General features: G+C 40.7%; 2 protein-coding genes across 3 annotated transcripts; both read right to left on the bottom strand.

Moving 5' to 3' along the window:
• Nucleotides 1-4520: 4520 nt before the first annotated feature.
• Nucleotides 4521-8745, bottom strand: psmg2 (proteasome (prosome, macropain) assembly chaperone 2). The gene is made up of 7 exons (XM_079288248.1): nucleotides 8588-8745; nucleotides 7350-7521; nucleotides 7017-7075; nucleotides 6707-6825; nucleotides 6444-6623; nucleotides 5588-5708; nucleotides 4521-5329 (listed from the first exon to the last, which is right to left on the bottom strand). The coding sequence occupies exons 1-7, from the start codon at nucleotides 8642-8644 to the stop codon at nucleotides 5249-5251; spliced, it is 789 nt and encodes a 262-aa protein (XP_079144374.1). The 5' UTR covers nucleotides 8645-8745; the 3' UTR covers nucleotides 4521-5248.
• Nucleotides 8746-10246: 1501 nt separating this feature from the next.
• LOC306791253 (putative 2-ketogluconate reductase) lies at nucleotides 10247-14891 on the bottom strand. 2 transcript variants are annotated; one of them, XM_079287892.1, is made up of 6 exons: nucleotides 14798-14891; nucleotides 13167-13545; nucleotides 12851-13022; nucleotides 12354-12532; nucleotides 11383-11479; nucleotides 10247-10719 (listed from the first exon to the last, which is right to left on the bottom strand). In XM_079287892.1, the coding sequence occupies exons 2-6, from the start codon at nucleotides 13540-13542 to the stop codon at nucleotides 10563-10565; spliced, it is 981 nt and encodes a 326-aa protein (XP_079144018.1). In that variant the 5' UTR covers nucleotides 13543-13545; nucleotides 14798-14891; the 3' UTR covers nucleotides 10247-10562. The 2 variants fall into 2 exon arrangements, with proteins under 2 accessions (XP_079144018.1, XP_079144017.1); XM_079287891.1 differs by having other exon boundaries at nucleotides 14751-14884.
• Between the last annotated feature and the right edge of the window lie 725 nt (nucleotides 14892-15616).

The following is a 15616-nucleotide window of genomic DNA, read 5'->3' as shown; positions in this document are numbered from 1 at the left end:
ACGACACAGTCAGTACACCAAGTCTGTAACCGGCCGATAGATGCTCTGACTAGCTGAGAGCTGTTTACCTATTGTTTCTCTCCCTTTTTTTTTACACACAGCAAACGACGCAGAGAAGACAGCATTTCCAAATCAGGCACAGCCAAGACACCCCAAAGCAAGCCCAGGGCGAACGACTCAGAGAAGAAGAGGAAAAGGTGATCATATCTTTCGGACGGAACATTTTTCACACACACGGTTGTTGTTGCCTTCCACGGTGATTCGTCAAACACCGTCACAAAAGCCACTTTTGTATTCGTTTACATCCTGTAATTTGCATTAATAAACACTGACCGACCATATCTAATCCACCGCAAGTGTTAAGAAAGAGAGCTACTGTTGGTTCCATAACGGGAGACGTAGAAAATCGGCAGTATGACATCATTTAGCATGCTTCCTAGTTTCCTAGTTCCCTTTAGGCCGAAAAGAAACACAGCAGTTTCTACTCAGCAGCTCCTGTAATGTAAAAGAGATGAGTCACTTTTCAGCTTCATTTCTTTTGAGGAAATCCAGGTAGGCCTCCCCAGTGCATGACTCATCCTCCTGTTGGCACCAGTTAGACTTCATACAGAGTTCAGCCCCCCCCCGACCCCACATTCTCAGTCATTTAGTGTGACGCCACCTGTGTAGCTAGCTGACATCGACTTCACCTTCTCATCAAGGCAGGACGCGTTTGCCCCGACGAAGCACTTTATTTCTGATGACTGTGCACCCGGCAGAAAATGGCTCACCAAGTCATTTCCCAGCAGCCCCTCCTTTTGTTGTGTGACATGTCGGTTGTTGTTCCAGTCATTTCGGCCCAAACTGCACCATTTTCTGACGAGGTCTCATCAACTCTTCTTCTCGGACAGTTTGGGCTGCATTTGCTGCACATGACAAGAGCTGGCCTGTCCAGCGGGGGGCCGCAGCATATCTTTACCCTCCCCCCTCCCCCCCCCCTCTGTGACAGCAACAACCTCGAAGAGCTCATTTACAGGACGAGGTTTACCCGCAGCTTTTAAAACGAACGCCCCAAGTCTTGTACAAGGAGGTGTGAGTGCACTGCTGGAGTCTGCTGTGTTTTTGTTTCTGTTGAGGTTTTTGCTCTTTCCTTTCATGATTTGCTTGGTTCCTGCGGTTTGGAGTTCATTTTGGCTGCATTCTAGCATGGTGTGTGTGTGTGTGTGTGTGTTTGTGGTTAAAGTGTTGAAGCTCTGAAATGTTAGGTTGGGTTGGAATAATGCAAGGCGCTAAGTTATGCTGTGCACCACAGATTCAAATTTTTCGTGGCCTCTTTTTATGCGTCTGTTCAGTCCTGTGAACCACTAAAGTTTTCTCCTCACTAAACGATTGCTTTGCACATGAAAGTGCTGCTAGTTTGTGATGACAAGTGTGTTTTTTTAGGACAGAGAATGTAGAATCATTGAGTCAAAATAAGTAATTAAGTAATACAGCAAGTATGTTGCATGTTCCTGTGTTGTTTCACGAGGTTGTTACGTTTCCTCTGTCACCGTAGCATGTCAGTTGAACTAATTGGTTTGTTGGTGTTAAACTGCATCAGTTGAGTTCTGGCCAGTTTGAATGGAAGTTTGGAGGTTTCGAGATTCATCAGGAGAGTTATGGTGAGATCTAGGAGGGCCTTTGTTGATTAAATAGGCTGGAGGACCGTTGATTCTGTAGTCTTTTGCTGTTTTGTATTGTCCAAAACTCCCAAAAAGAATCCTTTAATTACGGCGTAAAACAAAACAGGAATGTTTGGTATCTTTTGCTTTGAAAATGACTGCGAGAACTATTTAAATTATCAAAAATAGAAGTCAAATAATTGACTGTCAATCAACTTATGGTGTCACCTCTATAGATATTTATCCTGTAAAAATGGTTCTGTTGACAAGTTCCCTTTAATGTCTGCTGACCAATCACCGTCCTGTGCGGAGCTACTGGCAGCTAGGGGCGTGGCTTAGGTGTGTCAAAATAACAATGGCGGCTCCTGAGGAGGTTAGCATAGACACTGCAATAGCATCCGTTTTATAATAACTGAAGTATTTCTTCATTGAAAGAAGAGCAGAGAACCGTACTGAAGGCTTTTCTCGATGGAAAAGATGTTTTGGCTTTTCTTCCGACTGGCTTCGGCAAGAGTTTGATTGAAGGATGGTTCATCCAATCACCTGCCAAGTGTTTGTTTTTTTTAAAGTCCCCACCCTTTTCCAAACACTGTCCAATGATGGTTCTGTGTAACTAACCATCTGGCATATCAGGTTACATCTTTTTTTGTTACAACAGATAAAAAAAAGAACGAAAGATATTCAATATACAATATGATCCAATTGAGAAAAGTAGAAAATGAACCTGAGAATATTGGCCATTTTTGCTCGATAATTGACCTGTTCATGAACTAATCAACTTATTGACTAATTGTTTCAGCGCTACTCTCATCATCAAACCCTCCTACATCACACTGGGATGAGTCTTAGTTCCACTCCCAGATAATCACATGTAACCGCGTGTTCTAACGCTCTGCAATAACTAAATGGACGTGTAAATGTTGCAGCTGAGAGCATCTGAACACCGTGTGACGCGTTGCTCACTAAACATTGTTGCTGCTTTCAGCTGCATCTATACTCAATCTACTGTTGGTGTGATCAAAGTGATCCGAGGCATCGTGCCACAGCTGAGCAAAACTACCTTTATTTTTTTTTAAATTTTCTTCTCTGTGGTTGAGTTTGATCTCGTAAACTTGACCTGATTGTGTGGCACAACTTTCCTTTGATCACTTTTGAGCTACACCGACACCTCTGGTAGAAGATCGTGTCTCGAGTTCAACCTCTTTTAAATACTTTGTGTCTTGTGACAGGGCGAAAACCAGCGACTGCTAACTACCAGCGCCTACGGCCACGCAGCTACAGCTCTGGCAGCGAAGCCAACAACCGGCAGGGATCTCCAGCTCTCTCACAACCTCTGTGTCCTTCTTCCTCGACTCCTAACCACTCTTCCTCACCTCCACCGCCACAGCCAGCTCTCCTCACTTTCGCTTTTCTTTTATTTTTTTTAATGTCCCAGCCCTGAAACATTATTCAGCCACCGCTCATCTCCCTCTTCCTCGTCCCGTTAGCCGCTTGTCACTCCTCAGTCCCTTCACCTCACAGCCTTTCCTCGTCTCCTCATCCTCTCTAAACTGTTTACAGCCGACACTTTGATATTCTTCGAAGACAGCACATTTGAAAAGACAAAACACACCAGCGCTTTCTCCCCCCAATTACACCTCAACCGCAGCCTGCGCTGCTTCTGGAGTCAGAAAAACGTACGTTTTTGTTTGCTTTAATGTTATTATTTGCAGCTTTTACATTCTATTATGGGTCTTTTGCGTTTATGAAAATCGGACTGATACTAGGGGCTAAAGCAATCGACTATTTGTAATGCTGTTCATATATGTATTTTTTTTTTTTTTCTTTCCAGAGGCAAAAATAAATGTTCTATTTTTTTATAAGAGATTACTTGAAGTTTTTCAGCAGTGATGGGGGGGGTGGGGGGGGGGGGGGGAATGAAAAGCACTGCCTCCTCCCACGTGACAAATTCAGTGGCATGTAATGTTTCCATGATGTACAGTGTTGTTTTTAAAAAGGTGTGTAAAAAGACATATTTTTGCTTGTAAAAAACAAAACAAAAAGACGAACGACAATGTTACAGATTTGAGTACAGTAGAAACCTGATTTGATGACTTGTTCTCCTTTTGAACTGAAACTGTCTTCATTTTCCTTTTTCTCTTAGAGCGTAATCTACAAATAAAACTGGTATTATCTAGTTTACATAACAACCTGTCTTTGCTCTTTTTCTGGTTACTGGTCGCCACAAACCTGTTCGTACATTTGTCAAAAGCAGCACTTTTATTACACACAAAGGATGGAACTTTATGCAATAATTTGATAAGATTGGGCCTCAACGCTGGTTATTTACAGTTATTTGCATTAAGGAGCGTTGGAGGAATCTGACGTGTCTCACGTGTACGAGAACAAGTAAGTTTATCATACAGACTGGAAACAAAACCCATACAGGCGTGTAGAAGTTGAGGTCTAGAAGTTGCTGCTTTCTTAGCTAAGACAGCTTATTTTGACTGTTTTTATTTTAAGGATTTATCAAACGAGATATAACGTACATTCTGAGCTGTAGATGAAGGTAGATTTTGTTACCCTGGAACAGAGCCAGGCTAGCTGTTTTCACATTTCCAGTCTTTATGCTAAGCTAACAATCTTCTGGTTATAACGCTAATGTTAGCGTAGCAATTCAAACCGCATGAATTATGAGAGTTAACTTTGACTTTTCTATTTGTAACAAAAGTGATGTTAAATTTAGATTAATTAGTAAATGAACAAGTTATATTCCTGATTTGACGGTGGGATTTTGTTAGCGTGGCCATGATATCTTTTAATTAAGGCACAAATATTAAAGTGGTATCAATCTTTATTTAACGTGAATTTCACGAAATTGCACACTATCTAAAAAGAAATGCTCTTATGGTTGAAAAGAGTGTAAAGATCCCCAAAACTATTTTTGCATGATTCATATTACATTCAGGGCCAGCAGTACTTTTCTAAATATAGACACTTTTTCAGAGTCAAACATTCATTTTATGGTTCCCTCTTTTAAAAACGCTGTCTGGACATTCTTCCCCCACAAGCAGTCCATCACAGAATCCACTCAAAACAATGATTCAGACAGAGAGGAAAACCACAGCTTTTACAAAGTATGAATCAGAGTAGTGTGTGTTTTTTTTCACCATGTAACTTGTTGTAACATGTTAGCAGGAAAAGAATCAAATTACAGAGGCGGTACTACCAGGAAGACGCTGTGGCACCCGGCCAACCACTTTCGGTTAAGCGGGCTGAGGCCGAGGTTCAGTGAGAGTTACAATCAACGTGTTGATCGTTCCAGAAAAATCCACACTGGATTCTTGTCACAATCTTTTATTGGAAAAAATAATAAATCTGTCAAATGCTGCAATACTTGGAAATAGTATGAAATTCCTGCAAATGACAATGTTTGTCCACACAATAAATCATTACCAGAATAAAGGAGACTGGGATAAATGTTGGAGAGCGAGAGGGTTTTAGGTCCAAACCAGGTGAACTCAGTATAACTAACTAACAGTATAACATACATACATACATACGAGATGTTGCTGCTGTTCATAGAAGCTAATTATGAGCTAGAACAACCAAAACTAAATATGTAGGTATCAGAACAGTGCTGGAGGAATGCCATTGCCAAAAAGAAGACTCCAGGAAGTTGGGATCTTCCATTTGTTGGGCTTTTGGCTCTGAAATGAGAATCAGGCAAAACAATAATTAGGAAGTTATAATCTTAGCGGTAGTTAATCCGAGTCTTAGTACACCGACTATGGATGAACATACACTTCAAAAACTCTGAACTATCCCATTCAATTCACAAAATATAGCATATTAACAGTTCTGAATCAAACTAATCATTTCCAGTTTCAGTCTCTGCAAGTGTGTGTTCTTACCGCACTGAAATGTATTGGAGGCAAATGTCTGCAATCTGACTGTGTGCCACTTACAGGATTGTCCAGCAGATGAAGCCAGTCGTTGAGGTGGTTGGCGAGCGTGAAGGCGTCTGGGATGTTGTCGCCTTCTGAACAGAAGAGCAGCAGCACAGCCAGCGGGAGGTCCGCTGCACAGCTGAAAACACAATGTCCAGAAAACAACATATCATAGTCGAGAAAGTGTGTTTTGATATTTTCATACTAAAAGATATTCCGCAGGTTTTCCAGCCACATTTAAGTAGAAACACACAATACTGTGTAACATGACATAAAAGGCAATTTTACCTTTTAAAGTGTAATTATTTAAATTATGGTGATGCTTTATACGCATTAGCTTTTGGGATTCAGCATGTTTTTCAGTGCAGTATGAGCAACTTCTCATAATTTGAAAAGGTAGGGTTGGTAATGCTCTTCAAAAATCTTTTTGATATTTTTGTTGACATTGTCATTACATCCTGAAAGCAATCAATGGTCTTTCGGTTGGATCATTTAAAAAATCCGGCATACTCTTGCTAGTTCCTCAAGATTACCGCCCTTAGCCTGAAGAGAAAGAATGAAGACGTGGTTACCGGTAAGTCATCACATGGTTACACATCACAAGCTTCTTTCTACACACAGCTGGTTATTATGACTGCATCTAATAAGTATTGAATGCTGCATGCATAACCAGCTCAACGGGTTGCTGTAATTGGTGAATTATACAGAACCATGGCTCATGTCTCGCAGACAGAGAGCAGTTACAACCACATTTTTACTTCTTAAACTTAAGCACATAAATAATACAATTTTTCCTTCTGTTCTTTCAGATCAATCATGATTTTGCGTTCAGTAGGAAGTGGCCAACAGGCTGCTGCAGCTCTCGCTTCGCTACCTGTCCACGTAGAGTCCTTTGGTTATGCCTCCTCCGGGGACGTAGAGGCGCGGGTCTGTGTCGGCGTCCGTCAGTCCCGGGAAGGCAGCCACCCGCTCCATCTCCCTCCAGCCGAGCTCCTCCAGCGCAACCGCACTCACCTTCAGCAGGGCCGGAGTGACCAGGTACCTCAAAGGAGTGCTGACAGCGACACGTATTCGTCAGTAGAGATTGTAAACGAGCTCAGGCAAAGACATGCGGTGATGGTGTGCGAGGTTCGGTACCCCTTCAGCTGTTGGTCGTCCCTCTGGTAGGCGTGGCTGCTGGACAGAACCACAGTCCTGGAGAACCCGCTGGCTTTGATCCAAGACACGAGCAGCTGACGGAACTTTTTGGATTTTGTCTACAATTACAAACAAAAAGGTTAGAGCTACAAATACAATAATGCCAAACGTCATTCTAGGTCCATGGAACCACAAACTACATTAGCGTGGAAGATGCAAGTTGTAGTTAATGATCTCTTCAAACATCTCAAGTAAAAAAAAAACTGGACCATAACAAAAAATTAAGCATCAACTCAAGCTGCGGTTTTACCTGAATAATTGGCGCCCTGATTTGAAGAACTGCCGTCTTCAGTTCTGCTGCTGTGTAAACTGATGAAGAGAAAAGCTTGACAGATTTAATGAGCCGTCTCGCAGTGTATTCAAAGTGTGCCGACACCAACTGAGACCATGTTTTGGTCCATTCAGTAAAGAAACGAGATTCATTTGTGATATTAGACCTCGAAAACCAAGGACTTGGAGAACAGCTTCACTACTGTGAGTATAAACTCACAATAATAAACAAAGTTAAAGATAAGTTTGACTGATAGCATTGCTATTGTTTTAAATTCTCCATCTACTTCACAGGTGCTCATTTAGGCGGTACCTTCTGCAGGTGTGTGCAATTCCTCAGCGTCGTCTTTACAGGTGGTGTACGGGTTGTTTCCAGTCATGGGGATGAGACAGTCTGTGTGTATGTAGCCCACTCTGCTCATGTTGAGAGTGGACACAATGAGGTCCACGGCCAGCTGGCCCACGTTACCAACAGCCACTGCTGGCTGGGGGGCAATAAACAACAATAAAGAGCAGTTAGCAGCTATTTTGATAACGTATTATTTTTTTAAGTCTTTTGTTCCAGCTTCTCATGTGAGGATTTGCTGCTTTTCCTCATCTTAAATGGCAGTTCACGAAATTATGTATATGTTTAGACTCTGGATGTGTTTAATACTGGATGATGGGCATTTGTTGCTATTTACTGACTTTATACAAACCAAACAATTCCTCTAATAACTGAGAAGATAATCAACAAATTTATCCATAATGTAAATAACTAATCTCAGCACTATTTGAAAATAAATAAAGGTTAATACATAAATGTAAATACATGAGTATTAATGATATAATGACATGTAATAGTATAAGTTGCCATTTACCTGCATTGAGTACTTTTAAAATGCAGGACTTTTATTTGGAATTGAATATTTTAACTGAAGTACAGGACTTGAAGACTTCCTGCACCAATGCAAACATGTGATACTGGGTTACATATCTAAATAAAAAGCTAGTTTGGTAATGTTTAAAGAAAGATATTTGTTGTAAAAATCTGTTGAAATTCTCTTTCCATTCTGACAGCAATAAATCTAATGTGTTGACCAAAAAAAAGGAAGAAAGAAATCTAGTATCTGCCCGTCTACCTGCCTGCGCGCACTCCGCCCAACGCGCATTGCGCTTGCCGTAGTTGTTCCTCTACAGCAGTTAACGTTAGTACTGACAGCCATGCTAGCCATTTACCTTAGTTATCGTTCATCATAATAACTTTGTTAGAGTGGCTTTGAAAGGAGGCTTCAAGAGACTGGGTGCTATGGGTGCCTATTTGGCGACTTTCTAGCAAGATTTAGCGACTTTTGGAGCCAGTTGTGCCAACTACTCTCATTGGAAAAGCGGCTGCAACACTGAACGTTACTCTTGCTAATCTCTCAATTTAACCAACCGTAGTTAAACACAAATCTAAAGAAACTAGCACTGTCAGTAATAACACAGATAATACAAGGCAGCAATGTCTAACGTGACGAACACACGTCTGTCTCTTGTGAAAGTGAAAGCACAGACTGATTCGTCACTCACCAGGACGAGGGTGAAGTCTTTGAAGGAGGGCGGTGGGTTTTGTGAAGAGATAAACATGGCGCCGTTTAGCAGAAACAAACGGGTACCGGGAAAGAGACTTAAGTGTAATTATATCTATCTAAACGTATTTTCGCCCGGCTTCTGTTTTCATGCCTTTGGGGTCCTTCTGGTCTCTCACACTTTGTCGATTGTTGATGATTGACGGCTGTGGTATCTGCTGTGAATGCCTGAATGGACTCTTCTATGAATTTATTTCTTGGTAATTGTCTGTCACAATCAGTCCATAACGGTCTATATCGCTCCTTTATTGTCTATATATACTTAAAATAGAGTTTTAGGAGTTTCTATTATAATCAGGCATATTAAGAGTCAAACTGCTGCGCCGCAAAGATTTCCTGTGCAGTAAAGATGTGGAACCCGTCCCTTTGAAATCTTAAACACAATAAAAGTTACAATACTATTAAATAATATGATAAAAATAATAGAATGAAAATACCTTTGCAACGCTGCATTCAATTTAGCCAAAACGTATACGTACAGATAAAGTAATAGAGTCGCTAGTATACAGTTTGAATTGAAGGTAATCATAAAATCCAAAATATCAATGAAAAGTAAAACAATTATATAATAATGCATGCTATAATAACATGTATTGCCTCTGCAAATGATCAACAACAGATAATGACAATGGTGCAACATATCCATTCAGTGTGATTTTAAATATCACACTAATTGATATTAAATATTTGCAGTTTTAGGTAGTTAATAGTAAATAATGTTTATTACAACAGTTATGGCAGATTGTTCGACAGAAAAAACAAACAAGTAAAAACGAATGTCTGTACTTCTTCTTGCATGAGGAAAACACTTCCAACTACAGACAGTTGTGGTACCATCAGTGAAGTCATTTAATTTGGTTTGACTTCACTGGGAATGGATTGTCCATTCAGTACAGCCAAAGCATTGTCTGCCATCTTCTGCACCATCTTTCTTGTTGTAGCGCAAGTGTTGGTGCCAACGTGGGGGGTGATTAGCACATTAGGAAGGCCACGGAGAGGATGATCCCTGCAAAGATTGAAGAATATGAGGAGTTGTTATGGGCCAGCAAAGAGTTGGCAAATGTTAAATTCTGCTTCAAAAGGAAGCAGAATGCTGGGTAACAATATAGGTAACTATGCCCCTTACCCGACAACACAATTACCTAAACTATAACAAATACATTAAAATGGATCCCTAACATCCTAATGTCAATCATCTGTATGATTTATATTGTGGTTACACATCACAATAGAGATCATATAAGCCCCGAACAGGGAACTCCATTTTACTACCACCCCTCTACTAAGTAATACATGGTACCTCCCGGAACTATAAATTGGTGCTCATGTACCCTGGGGACTCTTTTAGGCCGAACACCTTGGGGCACCCCCTGGAGACACACCAGAGGATTTGAATGTACATGTTATTTGACAGCACCAATAAACAACAGTTTATACTCAAAGATAGCCAAACTAATAATATGTTTGTATCTACAGGCCCAACCTTTAATAATTATACCTGAGAACATCCACCAGAAACCAATCAACAGTATAATGAAACATTCAATCCTTAGTGTGTCTTTTATTTCCTTGAAACAAATCCTTGAAATGGAGAGGGCCTTCATTACAGATATATGCAAATTGTAACAACAAGAGAACTTTAAAGTATGAGAAATGATAACAGAGATGAGCAAAATGTGGGAACAGTCATCCAGTCAAAATAAAGTTGTAATACTACACTTACACATTAATGCAATCATGCGGTCATGTCATTTTATATTTGCCATATTATACATTTGTTTACAGACGAATGACATTAAAGGTTTAGGATAGTAAGACAAAACAACCAAACAGGTAGAAACGAATGTCTGTACTTCTTCTTGCATGAGGAAAACACTTCCAACTACAGACAGTTGTGGTGCCATCAGTGAAGTCATTTAATTTGGTTTGACTTCATTGGGAATAGATTGTCCATTCAGTACAGCCAAAGCATTGTCTGCCATCTTCTGCACCATCTTTCTTGTTGTAGCGTAAGTGTTGGTGCCAACGTGGGGGGTGATTAGCACATTAGGGAGGCCACGGAGAGGATGATCCCTGCAAAGATTGAAGAATATGAGGAGTTGTTATGGGCCAGCAAAGAGTTGGCAAATGTTAAATTCTGCTTCTTTTGACGTTTACTAGCTAGCTGCCTGCTGCTGCTGCTGGAAACATGGTGGATGAGAGTGTAGTTGCAGGCCAGATGAACAAAGATGGACAAAGTCATGGCAGAGCTGTACAGAGCTGCAGGGTGATACTTGTCTTTATGTCCAGAACTACTAGTGACTTCTTTCTAAAAGACTGTCTTGACACAATACTTGTATCTCATTTTAAATGTATGAATGATTTACAATGATCAACTATGATATCAATGAACATATCTGTACTGTCCTTTTGCACTGTATGTAAGATGCTGGGGTCCATGAAAACCTTGTGTACATGCTGCCTTCCTCTGTGATCTATTGGTGTGACAAGGTTCATTGTACAGTTGTACATCAAGATGTTCCTTTTGCTGGGAATTGACTCAGTAATATCAAGTTCACCGATTATTATGTAAAGTAAGACTGTAGTAGTAAATTCCTTAGTGTTTTTGAACTGAGCAAGAGGGTGTTTCATTACTCATGGGTACAAAATTCAATTCAAAGAGGAAGAGCGCTCTTTCAACAGTTACATAGTTTCACTTCAATGAATTGTGATTCTGGGTGAAGAGTGTGGTGAGACCTTGGTAATGGTTCAGGGTGAGTCACGTCTAACGCCGCCGCACGAATTGTTCCAGACCGCACAGCTTTGACTAAAGCATCCTGGTCCACCACCAGACCTGAGGCATGGAAAGTCAAAAAAATAGATGAAACATCAGTGTTTCAGAACAGAATCTACACACACTCGAGAGCACAGGATTCAGATGACATCGTTTCTAACACTTCAACATTGAGCACGTAACAGCATCCCATGCTTTTTTTTGTGTGTGTGTTATTTTAATTCCACGCTTCTAAATATGAGTGGTTTGAAGTTTTTTTTCACATTTGGAGTTGTAATTTCACACAGTAGGTAAAGTATAATTCATATCGGAAAACTTTCCATGACCGTCGCAAGTGTAATAGAACATGTGTAAATGTGCGGCTGCTCTCCTCACCTCTCTTTGACATTGGGTCAAAGATTTTTTTAGATCATTTCATGCGTTTTCTTTCCATGCACCTTTTTGGGATTGTTCAGCTGAACTACAAGGTAATCATTTATTCACAGCAAGTGGACTTTAACTGCATGCCTGTTTTGACAGAATATGACACAGAGTTGTAGAGTTAACACTTTACCTCTCTCTGTTTTATGCTGATTCTCTTGATGATTATTTTAAGATTTTAAGATTTATATAATGTCATGTTTTTTAAACAGGTTCATACACTGTGTATTTCAGCATTATTTATCATCATTTTTACTAGATAATTGATCTGCCGATTACCAAACATTATAAACTTTGGTTCGGGGGCCCAAACTCTTTAGACTTTCATTTTGGGCAATCTTGACTTTTCTCTTCAATTTCTGTGTGTGCAAACAGCCCTGCAGCGTGATGCCATTTCATGGGAATTAGCAGAACACTAGTGAATCTGGAATCTCTTTCTCTTAGGACGTCTCTCAAGAAGTACTTTAAGTACAAACTTTGGAAGGTATTAGTGAATGAGGCCCATGATTCTCACCTCTGCTGATGTTGACCAGAGTTGCTGTGGGTTTCATGAGGGACAGCTCTCTGTGGCTGATCAGGCCTGTGGTTTCTGGGGTCAGGTTGACCGCCAGCATGACAAAGTCAGACTCTTTCAGCAGGTCGTCCATGTTCTCCCGGTAACTCGCACCAACCGCCTGCTCATCTTCAACACTCCTGAACAGCACAGAGAAAAGACAAAGCTGACCGTTAACATTGTCTCGCTGATTTGTTGCTTTACAATATCTGGAATAGTAGTGGGAGCTGAAGTTGGCAAAGCTTTTTTTGGTCCATAATTGGATTATGATCTATTATGTTATAATGTTCAAAAGTCATTCATCACTAACTATATTTTTTGGCTGTACAACAGGTATAGTTTCAGGAATTATTCCTGTATTTGATGTGAATTAGTCTGAAAATGTAACGCATCGACTAAAATCTCACTAAGGAATTTCAAAATGAAACAAATCAACCATTATGTCATCAAACTTTTACCTCCTGTTCCTGTTGTGATACAGGATCTTCATGTCAAATCCTTTGCCTCTTTGAGCAATTTTGCAGCCAATGTGTCCCATTCCAATAATCCCCAGAGTCGACCCTGTGACTTCAACTCCCATCAGGTTTTGCGCAATATGGGCAATGTTGGGGTCTGCAACTATTTGGTGACCTGCAGAAAAACAGGACATAGCCTCAAACAAGCTGAAGGTTTATTTCATCACCAATGCCACATTGAGACAATTAACACAGATTGTTAAGCTCTTCAAAAATATATATGATTTTGGTCGTTCAAATTAAAATTGGCTTGACTCACCTTCAACGATCCTGCGTGCCGATGCCAGAAGCAGACCCATCGCCATATCCGCAGTGGCATCGCTCACTACACCGGGCGTGTTGGTCACCTTCACTCCCAGACTGGCGATGTACGGCAAATCCAGGTGGTTAATGCCCACTCCTCCGTTGGCGAGCACCTTCAGCGAGGGGAGCAATCTGAGCAGCGAAGGCTCGGCTGCTGGGAGGTTCACCCACATTAATATGGCCTGGATCTTTGGCCCGTGCACCAGAGAGTTCTGAAGGAAGTCTTTGTGGCAGATGATATGGAAGTGTTGTTTCAGTATGTCCATGACCTCTTCAATGTAACCGTTTCCGCCCACCTCTGAGATCAGAGCCCATGGTTTGTTGTCCTCCATTACCTGAAATTAAAGCACTTACACACTTGGTTCATCTCATATCAAAGAAGAGTATATGGTGTCTGTAACTGCCCCTGGCTCCCAGACTCTCAGGGGCCAAATGTCTCTAGTTTATTTGTGTCATTGTAGGCACTAAAACACATTATAAATTGAAACAATAGAGGCTTTAAACAAAAAGTTTGACATTTGGGGAAATATGCTTAGTTGCCGGAGTAGAGGTGTTTTCTCTCTGTAGCCTGTTAACAAACTGCATTGAGTATAAATACACAGTCTGTGGTATTTATACTGTGTTCCGTGTCCCGTTTATTTCTACCGGCAGAATGCGTTTGTCATATTTATAAATTATTTACGTGTGTATGTTTTGAAATTCTGAATGTGACGTCATTAATTAACCCAAAATATGATTATGGTTTCTCTTGAAGAGTGGAATTAATTTATTAGGCTCCATGTTTCAGGTTAAACTTAAATGATATAACTCATCAAACCCGAGACTCAGGAATGATCAGCCTCACGTGACTGAATGGAAATTATTTTAATTGTATTCATAATAAAAGTTATTGAGGGGAATATCAGATCATGAGAAGACAAATCTTTCTACTAAATGAAGAAAGTTGTTTGTGGTGCTCATTGTTGTCTACAATGAACATATATTTCAACCAGATTGTGAATTGGAAAACGAATCAAATATAAAACTGGAGTTGAATCTCTGATCTGTCTTCACTCTGGTATGAAACTCCATACCAGATCTGAAAGATCAGTCCGATCGGCTGCAGCGTCCAATCACATAACTGATGAACAATGAGGGGGCGTGTCGGCCGTAAAAAACACTTCCTGGAAGGCTGTTCAAGTGCTCCTCAGAGATCCCTGAGAGAAATGACAAATAAGAGACTTGGGATGTACCCTTTGTCTCCGAGGTGCATTTTAAGGGAATGGAGGATCCTTCATGATGGCGGAGGGGGAACAATTTTCGTGTCAAGCGAAAAGAGAGGACGCAAGGAAGCATACCTGAGTTATAATACCACATCCGGTCACATTTTGCAGTGTGCAAGCTGTGAGTATGCGATTTGGAAAGTGTCTGTTCGCATGTTGAAAAGCACCCACAGTTTCCAAGATGGATGCCTTTTTTGTTTGCTCGAATCCCTTCTCATTAATCACACATATTAATAAACAATCATATAATCATAACCAGTGGTGCACTCAAAGGTTACCTATGAATAATGACGGAATCAGTAGGAACTTAAAAACTTGTTCTCACGTGTGTTGTTTTTCTCTGCTTTTCAACCAGGAAGAACTACCAACACAACTCATGCAGCGTGTGGCGTGAACACGGCGGCAGTCCTCCATATGGAGTGGTCTCACCGACGTCACGATCTCCTTAGTTACGAGGTCGGTCGGCCGGCCATGGAGGACTTCAAAATAAGAGCTTTCCCCGCTCAATAATAAAACTATTGCTCCTAGTCTTACTCATTCTTCTATTTTTACAATTACAATATAATAATACATTATATTGTTAGCAGTTTTCAGTATTTCAAAAACATCCAGGCCATAGATACTTTTCTCCCTTTGTAATTCAGCAAACTTTGTTATATTTGTTGAAATTCTCTTGACATCCCAACAGCTATAAAACTAATGCCCGTCCAATGATTTAATTTGGCCTTGGCCTGAGCTAAAGGATTGGCTGGGCCACCTGCCTGCCTACTCTGCACTCTGCCCGTGCACTCATTGTGACATGATGCAAGTAGTACTCCTCATGACGGGTGAACTGATCATGGAGAGTCCCTTAACTTGTATTTGGTTGCACTGAACTGATAAAGTTGCATTAACCAATTAAAATCACTCAGTTTGTGATTCAATGTTATCGTTTGTCCAGATAAGTCTGGACCATAAATCAGCCCTGAACCGAACACTCATCTCCCCCTCCGATTCCATAACTTTATAATGTTACTTAATTCCTCTGCGACCACAACGATTATAAGACCTCTGATTTTAAGCCCTGCACCCAACCCGTTCTTACCCAAACAAAGTTTGTTTCCTTAACATCCCCCCAAGAAACTCATAAACTGTAAATTGCAAA

This window comes from Melanostigma gelatinosum, assembly GCF_949748355.1.
Source record: "Melanostigma gelatinosum genome assembly, chromosome: 17".
In the NCBI taxonomy this organism is placed as follows: domain Eukaryota; kingdom Metazoa; phylum Chordata; class Actinopteri; order Perciformes; family Zoarcidae; genus Melanostigma; species Melanostigma gelatinosum.
The sequence above is the reverse complement of the archived record's forward strand: the minus strand, read 5'-3'. Positions and strand labels throughout refer to the sequence as shown.